At 44.0% G+C, this 21,793-nt stretch overlaps 1 protein-coding gene across 1 annotated transcript; it reads right to left on the minus strand.

Moving 5' to 3' along the window:
- Nucleotides 1-7,660: 7,660 nt before the first annotated feature.
- On the minus strand, nt 7,661-21,473 carry LOC139060324 (procathepsin L-like). The gene is made up of 7 exons (XM_070539427.1): nt 21,371-21,473; nt 19,945-20,087; nt 13,708-13,899; nt 11,871-12,092; nt 11,220-11,385; nt 9,771-9,876; nt 7,661-8,009 (listed from the first exon to the last, which is right to left on the minus strand). Exons 1-7 carry the CDS (start codon nt 21,471-21,473, stop codon nt 7,910-7,912), a joined length of 1,032 nt encoding a protein of 343 aa, XP_070395528.1. The 3' UTR covers nt 7,661-7,909.
- Nucleotides 21,474-21,793: the final 320 nt, after the last annotated feature.

Genomic DNA, 21,793 nt, shown 5'->3' on the forward strand with positions numbered 1-21,793 from the left:
GCTTCCATCACATATGTTCACCAACTATCCCTGGAAGGGATACAGTTAGATTACGCTGAAGAAATACGTCCGATATATTGCGTACACCTATTGCGAAAGAATGTAGAGCATAGTAGGCTCACGTCTACTGCCATAAATATGAATATATTACCACTTTGTGATTCTCATTGTCAGCGGGAGACGTTTATTACTCGAAAAAAAAAAGAACTACCAGCAGGATTACGTTGTCATTACAACAGTGAAAGTCCACATATGCCTGAATAATGTTATTAACTGTTTTCTTGAGTATCATTACCTGCAGCAAACTGAACATTGCGGCGATATGCGACGTGCAGTAAGAAAATGGCCATGTTTCTGCACTGCTGTTTATCAATCTAGCTACCAAGGTTAACATGATCCATTTGAAAGAATATGCATGATTCTTACATGATTCCTATTTGTATGGATATATGAGTGCACGCACACACTGATACATGGACGCCTCTTCATTTATTCTACCAATGACGTTAAGTGTATTTGACCCATCAGTATTACACATAAAAATCAACATCATTGCCGACAGCAACGAATATTATACATACCACACAGCGCTAGCTGCTTTCGGGAGAAAGGCAAGGAGAGTCAGGGAAGACTAATTAAAAGCACCACCTTCATGTCATTTATATTCACGGTGCTGTTGTGAGAACGAGTTCAGTTTGCTCAAAGATAACCAACCAGAAAGCTGGCGAAAAGACGAGTAACTGGTCAGTTAGACCTAAAAAGGACACTTTCGTCTCTCAAAGGCTACTAAATGTAGGAGTGTGCGTGCCGTGGCAAATTATAGAAGGTAAGTGTTTAGTCCCTGGTAAGAATGATCGGGAGGATGAACGGCAACAGTTACTCCCCATGCACTCCGCTGCTTCCCCCATGTCGTCGAGGGAAACGGTGGGAACGGTATTGTCTGTACCAATACAGAAAACATATGCAATTTGAAGTTCGTGCACCGTTCATTCAACAGCATGACGGGCAGCACTTCGCGCCAGCCTTAGCAAACTGCGTGGAACTCAAAAAGGTGGGATATCACGAGCCATGAACTTCTTGTGCGCACAAAAGTGAAAGTTACACAGTGAAAGTGCAAGTTATTGATGTGCCAGCATGAGCTCTTGGCCAATGCTATCAAGCAGCTTCAATTCCAAGAACAGAGAATGCAGTTTTACGTGAAGCGGTGTGTAGCTGAAACGAGGCTCACTAAACGATAGAGAAGTCAGTCTTCTGTCTTGTCTTGTATGTCCCGTTTGCGTTACACGTACGGGACGTAATGTGTCTTAGGTTGAATCATCAAATCATAATCATCAGCTTCCTTTTTGCGGTCGTATATGGCTGCAAGTACTTGCAACATTAGACTCTCTCCATAGCACACACAAAGTACCGAGTCTCTTTTCTATTACCGCACCTGGGCTGAGATGCTTAGGACGATCTAAGTATTACGTCACATCAAATGAGCTCCCATTGTGCAGCCTAATCTCGCTTGGCAAGATCTGTCTTTCGAAAAGAGGCTTCTTTAGGGTGTTGTTTGGTTTGAACCTTCGAGCCCATTCCTTTGTGAATTTTGCATCGGGGCTCTTGTCCTTTTTAAGCCGATTTTTACAGCGAAGCTCTTAGCTCCTAGTTGGTCGGGATTTTTCGTGTTCGCGTGAGAAGGTTTGCTCCTGCAAAAACAAACGGCCGCTGGAATGAATTGTGTTTGAGTTTCAGCCTAACCAAATTAGGTTTTCTCGAATATTCGAATTGCAATCAGATGCACTGATGTCTACAGGTCATGTGTAAGTCATACTTTGCAAATCTTGAGACGCATTTTACTTTGAAATATTGAGTTAGTTCAATAACGCACTTGCACTAGGCGAAGGGCCCACTAGAATGAGCATGTATGTTGTAGTTTTGTACACCTGCGTGCGCGCGAGGTGAACGTGTGCACATGGGATGGAGGGAAGAGGACGAGGAAGCAGAAGATGGTTTCTGCTGATGCCCCTGCGTGCTTTACGTCAGCGACGTCCACCTCTCATGCCATGGCCCATACAGCGTCGTGAACTACTTCGAAGGCACAAGTCGTCGACGTCGTTGTCCCTACGGGGAATGATCCCGAGACCATCGTCGACGAGATGGCCTCAGTAATTGACCTCTCTAAAGTCTACTGCGATCAGCACAAGGGCGGCCTCAACATCCAAGTTACCATCAAGAACATGGCTTCCATGACTCTAATCGTCAATGATGGCTACTTAGTCATTGGTCGCCAGCGTTATCCGGTCGTTCGCGTCAACCTGCAGGTTACCAATGTAACCTGCATCTTCTTGACGACCTTTGTTCCTAACGTAGTCCTCTTCAAGGCACTATCACCATACTGCAAAGTTCTGTCTGCCAACGCTGGTCTTATGAGTGGACGACATCACATGCTCACGGGCACCCCCTTCGTTTGAATAGAAATGAGCCCCGCAACCTCTGTCCCCAGTTGCGTGCTTGTCTCTGGTCACCGTGTGACGTTTAACTACCGTGGCTTGCAATGCGTGTCCTCGGTGCGGCTGCAGCGACTACTACCGCGCATAGTGCACCGCAGCTTTCTGTGGCCGTTGTGGTATCCATGGCCACGAAGGTGACGGATGTGACCGGGCTTGTTGATGTGGCGGGGATAGTTACCCTATGGTCGTGTGCCCATTGCGGCGCTCATACACAGCGGCTGCTGCTGGAACCTTTCCCCCCTCACCGCCAGCGTCAGCTCCGGTTGCGACTGCGCGTGAAGCCGTAACGAAAGAAGTCGTGTTGACAATGAATCAACCAGCGTCGGAAAATGACAAAGAAGCAAGCAGCTCAGGCAATCACAAGGCATGTTCGTTGGTCTCCCAAGCAGCAAAGGACAAGCATGCTGTGGCTGATAAAGCCTCCACTTCGATTGCTACCATCAATCCTCCTGATCGCACCGAGATATTAAACATTGCTAAAACAACTTACCATACAATTTCGATGCTCGATACGCACACGAAATCTGCTGTGGCTTCACGCGCTTCAATTGCGATGCCTATAACGTCGCATCCGATTTGTGACTGTTCTGCGAAACCTATTGGATGGTTGCGTCTGTATAAGCCACCGACTGCCGAAGTTGTCGTGGTATATGACAACGATCCCGCAGCCCAACCGTCACAGACGTTACTCTTTCCAAGCCTGGATGGCGCTCCTTCCAGAAGTAAGCGTGCCCACATGTCAGCATCTGACTCAGGTGCCAAAGAGGCCAAAGGAACCTCGGACGTTTTTGGGAGGATTGATTGTGCCCTGGGATATCTGTAGTGCATGTCCCCTGGACTGTTTCCCGGGGCGCCGACTTGAACAAGACGACCAGGTCCGTTCGATGGGAATATTATAACTAAATATGGCTGGCACCCTGGATATTATATCACTAAACGCACAGTGGTTCGGAAGTCCTAGAAAACAAGCCTAAATTATATGGCCCACCCTAAAAGTTGCGGCATTGTGTTTGCAAGAAACAAACTTTTTCACTAATAAACATGTTCTTGCTTTCAAACGCATTTTCAACCTAGATTGTTTTTTTCTCTTTCCCGACATCACGCTCCAGTAAAGTCAGTATCATTATTTTCCTTAACCCTCTCTTGCGAGATCATCATGTTTTTTTTATAGTGCGACAGGGCGGATATTGGTATTTGTTCGTGTACTGTCGCCATTTAGGTTACGTATATTGTGCACCTGTAGACAAGTGCAGGCCACTAAGTCTAATGATATTTTTTGCAACCTGGACGTGAATCTCCTGCACAGTCATCATGGGGTGCTCGTTGGGGATTTTAATTGTGTTTTAAACACGGGAGCAGATATGCAAGGCCCGGGTTGGGGCCAACCTGATTGGAACGCATTGGAGTTGCGTGGTCTCGTCCTGCACTTTTGGTTGCTGGATACATATAGACTTTCTCATAAGCCTTCATTTTTCTGGACGCGGCGACGCGGGGCGTCGTCAAACAGCTTAGATCATGCTTATGAGCAAAGCAGTCTAACTTAGTATGTCTGACAATCGGATGTGATAACATTACTTTTATCTCCTGTTTATATTTCCGATCCCACATCGGTTATGCTTGAAGTTTGCTTCCCTGCTTCCTCTTTAGTAAAAGCATGGCGCCTCGACATTCGTGTTCTACATGGCACGCGCTCGCCTGTTCGTTTGTCAAGAGTCTTGCACGTCTCTCTTTCTGGATCTGACCCAGAATCATGGCACGCGCTCAAGGTGCACTGATGTCTGCATTTTTCAGCTAAAGGACGTGCACTCAGACGACGTATGTCAGAAGAATTGGCATATACTGCCATCACAGCCTCATCACAGCTTCGTCTTTGTCAGCTGCTGCTTGGCGATACAGACGTAATCCGTGTGCACCCCCTGAAATTCTGCGCTTTGCAAGAAAGTTACTTTTTAGGCAGTCGAATACACTCGTTTCTACGGCCACATGAGCACTTCTAGCTGGGACACCTCGTGCGCGTGGTTATTAACTCTCTGTACAGCGTTTCGAAAACATCGCCCATGTGACTATGCAAATGAATCATGATGCTCAAGGGTCTGGTAAAATGCTTAATGAGCTGCCTCAGGTTCCACTGAAGTGACTGACCGTCTTTGTGCACGACCGTGAGCTGATTAGGTGAAGGCGCTATCCCATGAAGCGTGGCTCGACCCCTGGACCGGATGATTGCCCGAAGAGTTCTATCTGACCTTCAGGGAAGATTTTGGTGCCATTTTCATGCCTGTTACCAACCGATCCTCTGAGAACTTTGAATTCCCAGATAAATTTCGCGGTGGTCGAATTGTGCCGATTCCTAAGCACGATCCAATATCAGTTCGACCAGAGGAACGGAAACCAATTACGCTTCTCAACACCGACTACAAAACCTTTACAGCTGTTGTGACTCGACGCCTGGAAAGCCTGATGCCTTCCTTAAAAGGACACCACGAGGCAAGTTCAGTCCCTCGCAGAGGGAAACATAGCTTCGCGCTTGTTAGACGTGACACAATGATGTGCAGTCTGGCCAGGTCAGCACGTGGTCTCATCGTTTCACTAGATCAAGAAAAGGCATTCGATTGCCTTTAACACAGCTGCATATTTAAAGTGCTGACCTCATTTTTTTTGTCAAACATCGTTGAACTTGTTAGGAATGCCTCTTTGAATATCCGAATTATACTGTTTCTTGACGGTTGTGGAAGCGACCATTACTTGTGGTGTTCAGAAAGGGTGCCCTTTATCTCCAGTGCTCTTTCTGCTCAGCCATGAGCCATTATGCACTGAGTACCATGTAACCCTACGTGCCGTCTCCCACTGCGTGATAGCGGTGTTGCGAAGGCGACAGCCTTCGCCGATGAGTGAACATTTTGTCTGGGGAACGAAAATAGGTCATTCCGTAGCTTTCGAATTTTCGCTGAGTACGGAAACATTGCCGGTGCTGCGCAAAATTTTTTAAATGTCGTTATTTGTTCATTGGTTCCCCACATACGCGCCTGTCCCTTTTTCCGTCTTCAAAAGAGCGCTTCTATTCGCATTTTAGGCCTCTTTACACCTATAATGACATTTAAGACTCTGTGTGGCTTTCAAATTTTGAAGATGTAAGGCGAAATATTCAGGATGATGAAAGATATGATTTACCCCTATTGGAAAGAACGTACTTAGCACAGTCCGCTTTTTTGCGGCCGTGTGTGGTATGTTTGTAACGTTTTACAGCCAGCATTGTGGGCATTACAGTTAGCTCATTACAGACCTCACTTGGTTCCTTCTTCTGACTGGGCAGCAAAGAACAAGACTGCGCTTGGGCAACCACGCTCTCGCGGTGGGTTCGCGTTACCACCCGTGTCTGTCCGCTTCCAGCTGCTTGCTCTGCGATTTCTGCTCCATCAGCTACAGCGGGATCAGTGTTCCGCGCCTTAACTTGCCTGCTGTTTCCTTGGCACAAAAGTTCGGTACCTTTTACCGGGCGTAATGAATCACGGGTCACAAGTGCTAAATGCGTCTGTATTTTATTCAACGGCTGTGTCATTTTATCGCCACTTGCAACAGATATGACCTATTGTAGACATCCTCGAAAACCGTGTAGTGGATACAATGTCAGCCTTACTGCTTCTTCTGGTTCCCCCAGCGCACCGTCCACGTTCCAGTAATGTGTCTTGGGCTGCGATAACGGCATCTTTTTTGACTGGCCATCTACACGACTTTATGTTTCATCTAGGGTGGCAACGGCTCCTAAAGCGTGTTAAAACTAGCGTGGGGGGGGGGGGGGCATGGTTGAATATTTGCTGTGTCCCAATTGCCCTCTTTAAGAATCCAACGAGCACATGCTGCTGCAATGCACCATTGATTGGATAATTTGGAGGGCCACGCATGTTGGTTTCCATGGCCTTGTGATTACCCGCTTTGTCACATCTGGTACTTTCTTACTTGGCCGCTTCACGCGACTTTTCATTGCGGTGGGGACCTTTTGTTTGTAGCATAACCGGTGCGAGGCTGTGGCCGCGAAACATCGCCGCCACTCTCTTTTTTAATTTTTGTAGAAGCTCTACTCTGAGCTACTCTCCCTTCTGTCAGAGTAGTCACTCATCCTTGGTGGAGAGTAGTTCCTTCGATAGTGGTCACGCCGTTTCCTGTCGTTGGCTAATTTTCGCGTATGACTTACTTTTCAACCAGCCTGGTTCTTACCTGGTTCTCGTAGCCAGGCTAACAAAAATATTATGAATGTGCAGTACATAGTATGAGGCATATGGGAGTTCTGTGTGCCCGCTCTCGTATGAATGACAATTTTTGTACATACAAATCTCATAGCACTTCTACAAAATTATGTAGAGTGTCTCATCGCACATAACCATTGTGTACAATGTATATACTCACCATCATTTTTTATACTGTAAGAATTAATTTATTTCTAACTGTGCGTTTCTGCGGTTCTACGGTGTTAGATGTGAATGAGACCATGTGGACTGGGACATTTCTTTGAAGAGGTGCCGTGTGTCTAATACTTCCTACTTTGTATATGTTGCACTCCTGGCAATTTCGCCAGGAGGGCAACATATACAAAGTAGGAAGTATTAGACACATGGCACTCCGGCCAATATTGTATTGCCAGACACTCCTGGCACTTTTTGCCACACACTCCTGGCACTCCTGGCAGTTTTAATTTTCATTGGAATGTGCGACATGTGTGCGTTCGTTTTCTCTGTATGTTGAGCGAATTGAATATGAATGCTGTTCGCATGAGAATACTCATATTTCCACACAATTAAGGAAAAAGAGTTTTTGTGTAGTGGTTATAGTACCTGACTTGTGAAGACGGAGGTGTGAATCCTGCTCTGGGGCGTTTGTTTGTTCAGCATAATTATTCTTTATATCTGCATAAATATCATGATTATCGTTAGCTGGTTTTAGTAGGAGCTATATAAATAATGACCCTTTCTACATGGAACCGCATTGGAAAAGAGAAAATGTTAGCCCTTGAAGCAGTAACAGTATCGCAGTAACAGTTCATCGCCTCGCTGTTACACTCCGAAAATACGAATGGCTGCGTCTGGTCAGTTACTCTTTAAGAGGAGTAACCTCGATAGCTCATTCCCTTCCTTTTTCTTCGAGTGTATGCAACACTTAGAATAAAATTCTTATATACCATGAAAGGAGGATGACGTGAACTCGCAGTGAGGAAGTTGACGCTACATGCTGTTTAGAGAGACACACTGATTTCTTTTGCACGTTAGTCTGTTTATTCACCACACATGATCTCGGCCTGCGTAAGTGCTTTGTACACTTGAGAAAAAGAAGACAGTGAATTGTCATATCTTATTCGGACTTGTTATACTGTGCTGTTTGTCTTTCCGCAGTATTAAATTAGTTTTATTTCTTTGAAAACGTACTGCTTATACAAGCGGGTAGCTGGGAACAGTGGCGATACCGCACTGGTTGTCCTTGTCGCGGGACATCAGGATGTAGCCCTTGTCACCCCAGGACTCGCCCCAACTAGAAGGGAAAAAATGAAAGAAAGATTCAACAGAGATTGTTAAATTGCATGAAATTAAGAATGCACAAAACTACCGCATTTATTCTGTTCGTTGCCTGAATATATCAAACGTCACAGCAAGCTTAATGCTCTGAAAACCACGACCAACCCTACATTCCACTTGGTGACGCTGGGTGCGTAGGTTTAGGGCAAAGTTGAGCCACCGTTTCCTTATATCACGTCGCACGTCCATGACTTACGCCACGCGTATCACATCGAACGTATCACGACGTACCCGATAATGCGCTACAGCCGACTGCGGGCGACCTTTGGGGGCAGCGTGTAGACGAAGCTACATGTCAAGGAGTTCGCTCCATAGTTGTCCCAATGTTTAACGATTACATCGGCGTACATTGGGCTGCTTGACAAGCAGCGGCACGCCATACTGCAGGCCACAAACTAATCTGTGCATTTGTGCATTCATTGTGAACTTATTTAGGTTTTAAAACTACTATATTTAATGATTACCTAGTGTCTGCGCACATGAATTTCTCGTTTTGTAGGTTCTTTTTTTTTGCCGTCTCGTAGGGAAAAAAAAGTGTATTTGATTGCAAACACAATTAGAAGCCTGAATAAAAAAAATGTACTCGAGAGCCGATATTTGGACTAGGAAAAAATATTTAGGTTACCAATCTTATCATATCACATGGAAATGAAAGTGGATGAAGAAACAATGCGAGGTTGTGGGATCGTTCCCGTGGCGGTGGCATGTTTTTTTTTTTTTTGGTCCGCTTTCATTTGCATTAATTTATCGTTTCGTTATTTCATTTATTAAGCACAATTTCCACTATGTTGTCCTTGGTGTCAGTGTTCGTTGGCTTCTTATGATATGGCTAACAAATATCGGGCCCCTCGGTTAACCCCCTTTCTGCTCGTTTATTACATAGCGGGGGTCTCAAATCCGGCAACATTGATGCCTTCCGGTAGCATGTATGGGATTATTGACCAGTTGCCTTCACCCAAAACGATCGCGTTCTCGTGACACATGCGGCAGAAAGGATGTTCCACATCCACCGCCAAGGTTTGTGTGTGTGTGTGCGGGGGTTGGGGGGGGCACTGGGTAACACTCGCAGGGTTCTACTAGGAAGCATAAATACCAAAGAAAGTGGATGGGGAAACGGCGCCGCGGTAGCTCAATAGGTAGAGCATCATACGCGAAATGCGCAGCTTGTGGGATTGAAACCCACCTGCGACAAGTTGTTTTTTCATCCATCCACGTTCATTTCCATTAATTTCTAGTTTCTTTATTTCATTCAATAAGCACAAGTTATTTCCCCTATGTTATCCTCGGCGACAGTGTTTGTTGGTTTCTTAAAATATGACTAATAAAATTCAGGCCCCTCTGTTAACCCCCTTTCTTCTCGTTCAGTAAGTTACGAAGTGATGCACTTGTTCTCATTTCCGCGTGTAACATTGTAATTGTCTTGAGAGTGAAGCTACTCATTCGTTCAAGCGCGAAATCGCCATTTGCTTGACGTAGTTACTACGCGCCCCGCTCTGGCTCGAAGTAATGCATGAGATTATGCACGAGGAGGATATCAACCTCGCTCTGACTTGAGCAATAGCCAACCCTCATCCATCCTCCCCCCCCCCCCACACACACACACGTACACACACACCCCTTCACACGTGCACGTACGCATAAACAGACAGACTCAAGCAATCGCGCTGCTTTGGCGAGCTGAGAAACGATCGCTAATGACTAGTATTCCCACTCTCACCTGTTCTTCACAAGCCAGTACTTCTTGCCGTCGAGAACGCCATAGCCAACGACAAGAACGGCGTGGTCAGGCAACGTGGAAAAGCAATCGGGATCGTCGTACACTCCTGTCGGGTATTAAAATAAAAGCAGTGAGGCTCAAATTTTACACATGGTCAATATATGGGAGAAAAACGCCAATTTGTTTTGAGAGTTTTCCTTAGGACGTTCACTGTGTCTGCAGGTAATAGTCATCACATTCCTCATTTGAACGTTCTTACCCTGTGCTATAACGTAGTCTAGCTGTAAATGTCTTTCATACTCCATATTGTCACACCCAAAACTAAGGTGGTTTAAACTAAGGTAGTTTAAGGTGTTCTTTCACTGCACTTGGACACATTTACCAACAGGGTTATTATTCCTAGTTTTCGGAAAGGAATATTTCGCATGTTGAGGGTGTTTACTTTGAATAGATTGCGGAGTTTATAGTGGGCACCGGAATAAAAACTGAAGTGTTCGAGTTTTCTCAGTCGTAATTTAGGATTCAAATAAATGTAAAAGGTAACTAATTGTTTAATACGTATTTGCTACTAGGATGCGCGTTGCACTCGTAAGCTGTTGGCGGGAAATGTGCAGCGTGTCTCAGCTATGTTGTGTCAAGCCTTAGTAAACAGGAGAATGCAACCTAGCTGCTGCAATACAACCGAGGTAATATTGTTCTCTGTCCTCTTTAGGAACTTAAGTTATTTATACCATGAGCTCGTCTCAATAAATAACAATTATTAATTACGCCACTTTTAGAGTATTGTGTCAAGCAAAAAGTTTTCATCGGAAAACTTATGAATCAATTGGGAAATGTCTGATGACATCAGAAATTAGCCAATAAACATTCATAGTTAATGATCTAAGCGCACAGAAATGAAAATGCATAGAATTGCCCAAGACGACACTGAGCAATAATAAATTGGTAGCATTCTCGGCCGCATTTTTAAGAGCCTGGCGCAAGTGAGCTAACGCACCCTGTATCAATGGGAATGTCTACGACAGAATAATAGCTCCTTCCTCGGTTCCCCGAGCGCCCTGGCTTGAGCGGTCAACCTGAGTCATTTGTGCAATCGGGTGAATTGCAATGTATTGAACAAAAACATAAACAGCGCAGTAGTTTGAAACGGGATAGGGGAGAGTAAGATAGCACACGCCATGACTGAGAAAGCACTTTGTTGGGGCACCAAGGCGAATGTTTCTTTTGCGACAGTTACTTCGTACTACACTGTCAAATTGTGCAATGACTTCTTCACATATGCGGGAAAATACAAGCGTATTACTGGCATTTTCTCGAAATAGTCATGTTTGCCTCGGAAAACAGAAAATGATGACGTCCTTACTGTGATTTTAACTTGTTTGTTGTTTGTTCTTGTTTTTTTTCCGCAACCATTCACACATGCTGAAGCTGCGTCAAGTTGATTCCTACCTCCGGCGTAGAAATGGAATGTGCTCCGACTTGCGTCAATGCCGCTAGAGATTGGGCCAACCTTCGCTACTGCTTTCTGAAGTTCACTCTCGGAGAAGCGCTTGAGGTCCACGAACCCAGTATCCGTGGCACCGACATCTTCCTTCTTGAAGCGGCAGGGACCATCCTAGTTCGAAAAACACATCGAACTGAAATAATTGCGCTTCAACTGCTTCTGCTCTTGGCCGCTTTTGAAGAAAGTGAAACGTGATTGTTGTTTTTTTTGCAACTGTTTTAGAAGAGACCGCGTTAAAGGACTGGGTTAATAAAGTTCATGAAATGTTTTCTGTTGGTTTCAAATACCTTAAATGTGGAACATTGATTGAATTTTTCTTTTCTGAATTTTCATAGCGATAGATATTGAAAAGGAACATTTCTCTCAATGTGAATAAATTTCATTCAAATTTGTTTCTTCGTTGTGCAATCACCTCTGCGTTTCTCATGTATTTCAAATAGTGACACACAAGATGCCCCAAGTATAAAGCTTCCTCTGACGGGTGAGGTAAACGAAGTGACCTTTATAGGCCCTAAGGGTATAAACTGTTGATTGCATGCATATAGCGAGAGACTGTCTGTGTAATCAAGACGCAATTTTAAGTAATTACATATTGCCATGAGGGCTTTGATGATGACGTCACTCACCGCAGCCTCGTATGGATAGCTTTCCTCGGTGTCAGTACCGCCGTTGTCTTTGACGTACGTGAAGGCGAGGTCATAGTTTCCGCCATTGCAGCCTCTGGGACCGTATGCTCGGGTGCAGTCAATAAGATTTTGTTCACTAAGTGAAACAAGTTTGCCGGTCTTCAGGAAATGCTGGCCCTCCAGAGTGCCTGTCTGCAGCCGAGGTGGAAAAAGCATTGTCACAACGTACCGAATTGTGTGCTTATGTAATACAAGTGTCTCAAGCGAACGAATATTGCGACTGCGATCTCCCTCCCTGCGATGCCCATTTTCTACATGGCACCCTCGTGTTTCTTGGTTACCATCCCGCAATGTTTGATATAGTATTTTAGCGCGAAAACTTTTTTGACGCAGACACAGGAAGGGACACACACAAGCGCTAATTGCGCGTGTCATGGTCTGTGACCCTGCGGAAAAAAACGCGATAATATACAATACCAAACATGCCAACGAACAAGGCCTAGAAGTCAATCCCGGCCCTCTCGTAATGTCGGTCTTTCTGAAAAACCACTCGCCTGTTACACGGGCCAATACAGCAAGCTCCGCCAAGTGACCGATGTCACCTATGAAATCGTACTAGCCACGCCCACTCTATGCACCGTCCGCTGTGACAGCCAGTGACGTTGTCTACGTCACGGGAGTCACGCCGTAGCACTCTCCTTGCGTCTTAGGTATTTAACAGCACCGGGAGTGAGCTTTTGCTGCGTGGGGGGGGGGGGGGGGGGGTAGGTAACATTACGCTACGATCAACAGATGCTCAAGGGATCAGTCACAGCGAAAAAGACGACAAAGCCTGCGGGCTCTAGGTGCGAGCGAAGGTCGATCTTTCTCTCTGGCTGCAGTTTAAATACAATGTCTCTTATGTCTGCTCCTTTGCGCGCATGACATATTTTTCTGTTTTCTTTTTGTCTCTATACATAGCTATGTCTAGCACAAGCCAGCAGTGACATTAAAAGTTAGAAAACTTCGAATACGCAAGGTAAGGCAGTCATATACTTAACAGATCTGCAGAAAAATCTATACATGTGGTGGGCGTGGCTTGTGGCTATGCGTGTTATTTTTCCACCGTAATATTTCCTGTCTATGTGTGAATATTACAAAAAAATATTTGTTTAAGTGCCGAGAACTAGCGGTGCATCCAATTTCAGTGCGATGTGAATAGCTGCAGTGAACAACAGTTATTTACAGAAAGTTGAATACCTGCGTTCGCACTTCGGTACACGCTTCTAGGTTCCTGCATAAACCTTACGAGAACCATTCAGTTCAATGTCAGGTGCTAATCTACATCCACTTGCGATTATTCAGAAAGAATATAACGTGTTATCTGTAATGGGGAAAAATGTTAGGTATAGCGTCATCGTCAAGATGCAAAAGATCCCATGCGCTCTTTGATGCATCACAAAAGTGTTAATTGTCTGTCTAGAGTGAAGCTATGTGCTGCGCATGTCTGCGTGTTTATGCTGTGCTCCCCTTCTCGAGCTCCTGCGATTAGACATTCCTTTATGTGCATTTTGTGCACATTATGCATTTTGCACAAAATATGCACAAATGTGCACATTTTGTGCATTATGTGCATTCCTTGTGCTATCATAGCAAATAGTGGCGCAGGCTGGGATACTGTGGTAATTCACGGCAATAAAAGTAAAGTCAAAACCGAACAGGTTGACAACAATAGGAATACCGCACACGATAAGATGTCTTGTGAAGCTGAAGAAACAGCCGCACTTAAAATACGGCGGCTTTGCATAGGATAAGCGTTATAACTCACTGCACTGAAGGCCCAGCACGATCCACACTGTCCTTGGTCCTTGACAGCTGTCACTGCTCCTTCCTCGCGCCAGTCGATGCTTTCGGGCAAGTTGCTTTCGTTGAGGTTGGCAGCGGTCACGAAGGTGGAGTTCTGCTCGATTCTGTGCCTGACACGGAAACCGTTCAGCATTTCCGAAACCTCATGTGGAAGCTGTAGGGACAAGCAGGGTTGCCTAAGAATTAGGGAGATGAGCAGCCAGCGTCCTAAAAGCAACGGCTAGCTGTAAGGAGGCACGGTTTCTGAGGGAAAGCAGCATCGTTGGTGAATTTAGAATCTTCGGAAAATAAATTCCAAGCGCCGAGCTGACACTCCACTTGAACAGTAATGTGTTTCATGGACGAAAAGTATTTTCAAGCTATGCATAATATCTGCAGCCGGGCTTATTTATATAGCAATTATAGTTCGAGGTGCATTCACACCGTCACCACCGGCAGCGTTCTCACCGAGCTGATACGATATTGACACGCATTGATTTCTTCTTCTACTTTTCTTCTTAACACACGGATAAAACTTGATTTACAGTCAATATAAAGGCAAGGTGGAATTTCTATTCACTCTCTCCGGAAACCTTACGTAACGTGCATAGGAAAAAAGGTGGTGCAGGAAACATAGACCTATTAGCAGGGAACAAAAAAACACGGTCTGGCATTTTGTGTCCGCGCTTTAATGCATGTTACGAAAAATGTGTTATAGCTCGGCATGAATACAGTTGGCGAATATCAATTTTAGTTATTTGAACGAGCAAAGAATATGAACTTATGAAAGTATGATTGTACTTGACTCCATAGTGTCTCTCATTAATTTAGGTAGTTAGGGAAAATTTCCACTGCATGCGAAATATATTTATTTATTTATTTAGTACATACTGCACACCACATTGTGGTCCTTGCAGGACGGGCAGACATTGAGTACAAGACATATACAAGATATGTTCGTATACATTCATAAAATATATAATTTTACAATGACATATTGCTCACAGAAACCCTTAGTGAAAAAGATCAAGACACAATACCTAAATCAGTTCCTGGTGCGAACAGAATGATGTAAAAAGAAAGCAAGGGAATTGCACATCAAAGGCAAGCAAGTTTGAGAGTCGAGGACTTGCTTCGCTCATTCAACAGCAAGGAGAACAAATTCTATGCAAAAACAAAAAAGACAGTGAAACTTACATAAAACACAGTCACATGTTGTAAGGGGCGGGCAGCGAATTCCATTCAGAAATAGTCCGGGTGAAAGAAAAAGAACTTATAGCTTGAAAGAGCGTAGGTTAGGGCGTGTTGGTATTCCATAACTGAGGTTTTTTAGTGCACGCAAAGGGACGAAAGACAGTGGCAAGACGCGGACACAGCATCTTGCCACTGTCTTTCGTCCCTTTTCGTGCGCTAAAAAACCTCAACTTATAGCTGTCTGTCCTAGCATAGATAGATGTCAGTGTATCCGGACGATGGTGTCGTGTATACTTAGTGGAGTGATGACTTACATATAGTGAACGGTCTAGAGCCAATTTGTGATTAATTAGATTATGTAAAAAATCTAGCCTGTGTTTCTGTCTTCTTTGTTCAAGTGAAGGAATGTCGTTAGCCAACATCCACTGTGATGGCGAATCCGAACTTTTGAACTTGGAATAAATAAAACGGACAGATTTTCTCTGTATTCTCTCAAGTTTGTTTGCTTATACTAGTATAGGGATCCCATGCAACGCAAGCATATTCAAGTTTTGGCCGGACACAGGTTAGGTAAGTGAGTAGCTTAACGTTTGAGGGGGCATTTCTTCGTTTATGTCGCAGATAGGTTAGCTTCCGAAAGACAGAAGAACATGTGTTGTCAATGTGAAGGCTCCAAGAAAATTTATTAGTGAACTTTACGCCAACGTACTTGTAACTCTCAGCTTGCTTTAATGAAACAGATCCCAGTTGATACGTGTACTTCGGGGGATTCTTTGTATGGGCGTTATGCGAAGAGAGACAGCTTTATCTATGTTTGCAGCAATGCCCCATTCTTCGCACCACAAAAATGTATTACTCAAGCTAGAGTGGAGTTCGTTCTGATCATCCACGGAATTAATAGTACGAAATACAACGCAGTCATCTGCAAACAGCCTTATTTGTGTTCCTGTTTTGACGACGGTAACAATGTCATTAATATATAAAAGAAATAGCAATGGACCCAGGACACTGCCCTGGGGAACACCTGAAGTGACTGGTAGATATACCAAGTTGTGATCGTCAACTGAAACATACCGTTGGAGATTATCCAGATAGTCTGTAATCCAGGTAATTATGATGTCCAGAAGGTTAATGTTCCTTAATTTTATAATTAGCTTTTTGTGAATTACCCTATCGAATGCTTTACTGAAGTCCAAAAACACTGCATCAATTTGACGGTTGGCATCCAAAGCTTTGGCAATTGAATCGATTATTGTTACTAATTGTGTGGTTGTGGAACAACCTTTTCTGAAGCCATGTTGAGCACTTGTTAGTAAGGAGTGTTCATCTAAAAATTTATTAATGCGGGTCGCGGTCACGTGCTCGAAAAGTTTGCATCAAGATGACGTTGATGATAAGGGGTAATTCACGAGCAAGAATGGATCGCCTTTCTTAAAGACCGGAACAACTCCAGCCATCTTCCAATCTTCAGGCACTTTCGCGAATAACAAAGATGCTCTAAATAATACAACTAAGAACTTGGCAACAGCTTCGGCGTATCGCCTAAGAAACACATTCGGGAGGTGGTCAGGGCCAGGAGTTGTTTTGATTTTTAAACTGAGCAACATATACACAATGCCATGGTAAGATATGAAGTTCGCCTCATGCTCTTCAAACACTGCAGAACTCAAAGATGGGCCTGATCGCGCATGGGAGAATATGCTATGAAAATAAGAGTTAAAATGTTGTGCAATAGCATTGAAGTCGTTAACAATGGTTCTATTAACTGCGATTTCCGTAATAGTCTTCTTGCTATTGTCAAGGTATCCCCAAAACTTATCCGGTTAGTTTTTTATAAAGTCGGGCAATGTGGTGGAAAAATAAATATTTTTTAATCACGTGCGGTGCATGACAGCTTTTTTTTTTTTGGAGTTCCGTGGTAACGACCGTGCGGGGATGCTTCTTTTTTATTCGTTTGATTTCGTGCTTTAGATGTACTATTCCACGCGTCATCCAAGGCGTACTTTTATTGACTTTCCTAGTTTTAGTGGGTATGAATGTATCTGTGCAATGCCTGCATATTGTAGTAAACTCAGACCAAAGTGTTGACACATCACTACCACTATCTGCAAAGCGCGTAAGACAAGTTTTCATGTAGTCAACTATGCTGGCGTCATCCGCTCTGGAGTAATCTTTAAAATATTTGGTATTTGCTGTTTTAGGAACAGTACTTTTGACAATGGGCAAGGAAAGTTCAATAAGGTAATGGTCAGCTAAGCCATCTTCGATCGACACGGTATGTTCGGAAAAGGTACGGTTTAAAGAAATAACATCTAATATAGAACACAATGACCCTTGCACACGCGTGGGTTCATTAACCGCTTGAATAAGATCATGTGTTAGCATGATGTCTAAAATAGTGTTATCATTTGTCTCAGATTTAATTGTTTGCTTGTAGGAGCTCCCAATTGACACCAGGCAAGTTAAGATCGCTGATGAGAAAAAATGTTCTTATTTATGTAGAGAGACATGTGCTCTTTAAATTTATTCAAGTAATCTGGTGTAGCATCAGGTGGTCTATAAAATGCGAACAGCACAAAGCATTGACCCCAGCAGGATAACCTAACGCATAGGTACTGTAGTTCGGGCGTATCACCGATAAGCGTGGCTCCAATTTGATCTTTAACTAGATCGGCCGTACGTCCGCCTCTGCGCAGTCTATTCTTACGAAATACCTTGTAATGGGGTGGAAAAACAAGTTCATCTGTTATATCGCTGCGAAAGCAGGTTTCCGTTATGAGTGCGATGTGGGGATCGTGTTGTAGCAAGTGAATTTCTAGCGAATCTGTGTTATTCACCACGCTACGAGCATTAAAATTTATGATACGCAGACGTTTATCCTTGACTGAAACTGAATTTTTGTCTATGGTAGGTTCGGCAATTTCTAAACATGAAAGTTCTGAAACATTGTCTGGTTCATCGGCTACTCTCGTGCCTATTTCTGCGCTTGCGCGTGACGGTGGGTCGTTGGGCGGTATGGTTTTTCTGCGTCGCCTTTTTTTAAGAGGAATTCTTTCATTTTTTTCCTCGCTCCAAATACAAACTGTCCTATTGATGTTTAATTTCTCAAAAGCTAAGGAAACTTTATCACCCTTCTCGCGGTTTTCTTTCGCACTTGCCCACAGCTTCCTTCTAACTTCTCAAACTTTTCGCGAATAGTCTTCACTTATTGATATAGTAGTGCTCTTCAGTTTGTGGCATTGTTTAAAAATGAACCCTTTGTGTCTTGTATCGAAAAATCTTAGGATGACAGGTCGTTTCTTATTCGTGGATGGACGATCTAATCTATGTATTCGTTCAATAGCTATCGGGTGCAGTTTGAGAAGTTCTTTGAAGATACCTTGATTTACGGCTGTTTCCAGTGATTCGCCATTCTCACTATCTGGCTCTGTTGGGCCAAAAATAATTAAAAATTAAATTATGGGGTTTAACGTGCCAGAACAACTTTCTGATTATGAGGCGCGCCATAGTGGAGGACTCGGGAAATTTCGACCACTTGGGGTTCTTTAACGTGCACCTAAATTTAAGTACACGGGCGTTTTCGTATTTCGCCCCCATCGACATGTGGCAGCCGCGGCCGGGATTCAATCCCGCCACCTCGTGCTCCGCAGCCCAACACCATAGCCACTGAGCAACCACGGCGGGTCTAAAAATAATCAAATTAGGTCTTCTACTGTGGTTCTCCAATTCGTCTATATTTTTTTTGACAAGTCAGAACAACTTCGTTAATATGTGAAAGTCGGTTTTGGCATACAGTGCCTTTGTCTTCAAGTTTCGATAAAGCGTCCACCTTGTTTTCAATTTCTACCAGGCGGTTTTCTTTGATATCCTTAATATCAGGTGTGGCGTCCTTAAGTTGTTTCAAGACTTGAGCAACTTCGGGCCGGGGGTTAGTTTCAATGGCCCCTCCTATCTATATATATATATATATATATATATATATATATATATATATATATATATATATATATATATATATATATATACATATATATATATATATATATATATATATATATATATATATATATATATATATATGTAGAGAGAGAGAGAGAGAGAGAGAGAGAGACATAGATATTTCTGTGGTTTTACGTGCAAAGCCGCAATTTGATTATGAAGCAAGCATTTGTGGGCGACTCTAGGTTAATACTAACCACCAGCGGTTATTTCCCGTTCAGCCAGTGCACATTAAGCGGGGGTTTTCACATTTGGCTCGCATCAAAAAAATTACGCCTCTGCAACAAAGCATGGATTCATTTGATTTCTCGCATGATATATGATTGGACAACCTCGTGCCTAGCAGCGCAATGCCATAGCTACCAAGCCACCACGATGGGCGACTGCGAAGTGCAATTAACCTATATCTATGACAGCTCTTTACTTGATAACCAATTGCTCTCACTCACGGCTCACCCGAGTGGGACACATTACAGTACGCTGGTGACGTAGCTTTACATCTTGTTGGACCACAATGCACAGTATATTCAGAAATTGAGGAATAAGCATAAAGCAACGAGCCTAAACTGTCTTTAATGTAGTAATCAGCACTTTACAGTGCTAAACACTTGTTGTACTTCGACATAGCACCATTATCACGTTATCATCGTCATCATCATCTTTTTCTTCTTAGGTAACAGGGGTAATACGCTAGGCGCTCTTCCAGGCAAAGCTCTCCAGTCTTTTTCTCGGTGCCACTGCAAGCATTCTTAAACACTAACATTGAGGATTTTTCTGAAAAAATCATAGTCAATTATCGCGTCGTTTGATGTGTCTACTGACACAGCGAGCAAAATTTATTGTCCTAAAACAATGCTCAGAGTGTTTGTGCGCTTGCATAATTAGTCGTTCTTGAACATAAAGCAGTAATAGTAGGAACTACACCTCGTATCCTTAAAATCGTTAATATTGTTCTTCACTTTACTCTTAACACCACCTCTCTTCCCTCCTCCTTCCAATATGCAGCAGGTATGCCAAAATCGCTTACCAGGTCACCAAAGCTGTTCATGCCGAGCTTGAAAGACACGAGCCCTTTAACATATTTTGCGTTATGCTTGGCAATCAGAAGGCTGTTTTCAGTGAAGATCTTGAACCGAAAAAGCTCTTCTGCACTCGACTGGTAGGCTTTATCTGTAATAAAGTTCTACGTAAGTTTCTGGTTGAAATGAAACAGGTTTCGATATTTCTTTTTTTTGTGTGTGTGACCGTCCAACGTGTTCGGGAAAAAAAGTGACTCACGTTTCACTTCGCGAACGCCGGTTGCGCGCAAGAGTACTAGTGCTATTTCATTTTTTTTTGTACATTGCGCGTAGAATGTTCGCACTGTGGCAGGCCACCTAGCACGCTCCTTGGGAGTCTCCTGGACACGCCAAGCCAGCGCCGTTTTCTGGATTTTTCCTGACGTGGGAAATTTGGTAGGCGAAAAGCACAGTGCATTGGTACGAGCTGACAACTTCGTGTCTCGCGGGTGTACTTTGTTTTCTTGCGTCTTTTGTGCGCGTCCGCCGAGCCAGTTTTTAATGCAGGAGATCTGTTGCGTGGTTGCATGTGTAAATCACACGAAACAAAGGCAGTAGAGTTGCCTTTTTCAAAATTCCAAGAAACGGGAAGCGGCGAGAAACATGGGTGCTGACAATTCGTCTGGACAAACGGCAGCTGTCAGACGCCGAACAAATACACGAAGTTCATTTTATCGCTTGTAAGTGCGGTTCTCTGGTGGCCGTTATTTCACGTACCGGCGCTGACAAGAAGGACTGTGACCATTTATTTTGCAGTTTGAAAACGAAACGGTGGTCAGGTATGCAGCTCATGTGCAGTGCATTTGCATTTAATCCGTTGTTGTGCGGCTCACTATTAGTGACGCGTCACATGTAGGCATGCTCGGCTTCTCCCCCGTATCAAATTTCACGGACGGTGTTCCGCGCCTATCGAACATAGTAATATATGTAGTCGTATTGCACGTTCGGTCCACCGTTCGGGTTGGTTTTTTTAGCCGTGTTTGACGAAACAATCAGGCTACTGCTCGCTGCGGGCAAAGAGACCCTTGACGTGTAACTGACGGGCAGCATCTGGCAGTGAACATCAGGCACTCGAACAAATGTGTCGCAGCAGAGGCCATGGCAGGAATGGCGCTAGACAAGTGTCATGCCCACGAGCTCTTTGTACACGTGTCGCGCATCGCATGGTGCATGGACCGTGACGTTGCGCTGTTTACAAAAGGTGGATGGGCGTTGGTCTGGAATAGGGTGATTTTGGGCCGTCAGACTGCGTGTGCTTTGCGCAGGTCATGAAAAGCTGAAGCGCCAGGCTGTGGTCGATAATTCTACCAGGCAGTTGTAGCAAACGTCTTTCGATGCGTAACGCTTTCTTTGTATTTGAATAGTGTGACGACCTTGAAACGCTCGTATACTTACTGTGGGCTGATTTGAACTCTACCCAGTCAGTGCGATAGACGTCTTGGCTATTTGCGGCTATGGCTGCTGCCACAAGGTAGCAAATTGAGTAGAGCCGTTGCATGGCGGGGCAAGGCGTGGGAAACCTGAAAAAAAAAAAAACGCTTTTTCGTGTCAATTTCGTCCGACGAAAATTACTTGTGTAAAACACGTCGAGGCGGCAATCTTAGTGTGTGTGTAAATATATATATATATATATATATATATATATATATATATATATATATATATATATATATATATATAGAAAGAGAAAGAGACAGAGAGTCTGACAACCACCAGCCGAAAAGGTGAAGAAAACACTTCGTACTTATAGAAGGTTCGTCGTCTCTTTCCTGCATATGTTCCGTTGGCTCCTGCGTGCTGAACTTTGAAGAAACACAC

Source organism: Dermacentor albipictus, chromosome 5, assembly GCF_038994185.2.
Source record: "Dermacentor albipictus isolate Rhodes 1998 colony chromosome 5, USDA_Dalb.pri_finalv2, whole genome shotgun sequence".
NCBI classification, from domain to species: Eukaryota; Metazoa; Arthropoda; class Arachnida; order Ixodida; family Ixodidae; genus Dermacentor; species Dermacentor albipictus.